The sequence below is a fragment of the Geotrypetes seraphini genome, chromosome 12, assembly GCF_902459505.1.
Source record: "Geotrypetes seraphini chromosome 12, aGeoSer1.1, whole genome shotgun sequence".
NCBI classification, from domain to species: domain Eukaryota; kingdom Metazoa; phylum Chordata; class Amphibia; order Gymnophiona; family Dermophiidae; genus Geotrypetes; species Geotrypetes seraphini.
The window spans coordinates 105,618,910-105,620,647 of NC_047095.1; the positions used below are offsets into that span (position 1 = coordinate 105,618,910).

At 40.0% G+C, this 1,738-nt stretch overlaps 1 protein-coding gene across 1 annotated transcript; it reads left to right on the forward strand.

The window, feature by feature from the left end:
* Positions 1–611: 611 nt before the first annotated feature.
* On the forward strand, positions 612–1,466 carry LOC117346234 (vomeronasal type-2 receptor 26-like). Its single transcript, XM_033915639.1, has one exon. It carries the CDS (start codon positions 612–614, stop codon positions 1,464–1,466), a length of 855 nt encoding a protein of 284 aa, XP_033771530.1.
* The last annotated feature ends 272 nt before the right edge of the window (positions 1,467–1,738 follow it).

Genomic DNA, 1,738 nt, shown 5'->3' on the forward strand with positions numbered 1-1,738 from the left:
GAAGAAAGTGGTCATGTCCCTGCCATTTTCACTGGGGTGTGGGGGGCTTTTTTATTTTTTTTTCTAATGAGGCAGATATTTTGCATTTATAACATGCACAGCATCTGTGCCCATTAAAAGAAAAGGTTAGACAAGTAAGCAACTGGTTTTGACCAGTCCCTTTTGTGGATTGCTCAAAGCGATCACTTTTTTTGTACATTGGGAAGCCATGTTAGAGTATCAATCACTCTACTAATTTAAATGGCATTTCAATATTAATGAGCTTATTTGCATGGTCGGATCTGAGAATGTGCGATAGTTCAGATAACCATACAGTGAGCCATTTTCTGCATCGGGTCAGTAAAGGTGATCATTGTTCAAGCTGTTAAAACAGGTTTAGGAATGAACATTGGCTTTAGTGCATCTGGGTCCCAGTGTGCTGTCTATAGACCTTCACTCTCCATGCAGTTAGTTTGAATTAGAGAGCTCTATCTTGGCTGAGTGGTAAAGGTTATAAGGCTCATGCTATTTAAGTGCACTTTAGTAAACAGGTTTGATGATATTTGTGAGATAAAGAAATGCAAAACTTTTTTGTCAGATATGGACACCTGTACAACATGCCCAGATGATCAATGGTCCAATCAGAAAAGAGATGCCCAAAAGTGATAACTTTTCTAACTTTTGAAGAGCCTCTAGGGATTGTTTTAACTTCTATCAGCATGTTCTTATATCTGGTCACCACTGTCATCTTGGGAATCTTTATCCATTACCGAGACACTCCCATTGTGAGAGCCAACAACCAACACCTCAGTTACATTCTCCTCATCTCCCTCATGCTCTGCTTCCTCTCCTCCTTGATATTCATTGGTCATCCACAGGAAGTGAACTGTATTCTCAGACAGACTACCTTTGGGATCACTTTCTCCATTGCTCTCTCCTCTATACTGGCAAAAACCATCACTGTGGTCACAGCCTTCCAAGCTACCAAACCAGGAAGCAAGCTCCGGAAATGGATGGGCTCCAGGGTCTCAGTTTCTGTAGTCCTTTGTAGTTCTCTTATTAAAATTGTTTTTTGTTTTGTCTGGTTGTTCATTGCTCCCCCATTCCCATACTTTAATATGAGATCAGAAATTGGAACAATACTAATTGAATGTAATGAAGGGTCAATAGTTGCATTTTATTGTGTTCTGTGTTACCTTGGATTTCTAGCTGGTGTCAGCTTCATTGTAGCTTTTCTAGCAAGAAATTTGCCTGATAGTTTCAATGAGGCCAAGTACATCACCTTCAGCATGCTGATCTTCTGCAGCACCTGGATCTCCTTCATCCCAACATACTTAAGCACCAAGGGAAAATACATGGTGGCAGTGGAGATATTTGCTATTCTGGTCTCTAGTGCTGGAATACTGGGCTGCATCTTTCTTCCCAAATGTTACATTATTCTGTTGAGGCCTGAAAGGAACAGCAAGAAGGAGCTAAGAAAAATGTAGGGGCCCTTTTACTAAACCACATTAAATGTTATCACATACTTAAGATGGCAAAAAAGACTGATCAGAAAGTGCATTCACGATTTTCACAGTAATTTTCCTGTAAACTTGTACTATTCGAAGGTGGTGGGTCATGGGAAAGGAATGTTATCCTGCTAGTGTGTTAAAATGAGTACATGAAAACTGGATAATGTGAACTTAACAATGAAGTTAGCACTTCCTAAACAGGTGGTGTTAAGTGTCCCCACCTTAATTTTGGCAAGTCCAAAGCACTA

What these genes read in the sequence shown, in the direction of transcription:
- LOC117346234 (XM_033915639.1), top strand. Translation starts at nt 612, where the DNA reads ATGGTCCAATCAGAAAAGAGATGCCCAAAAGTGATAACTTTTCTAACT.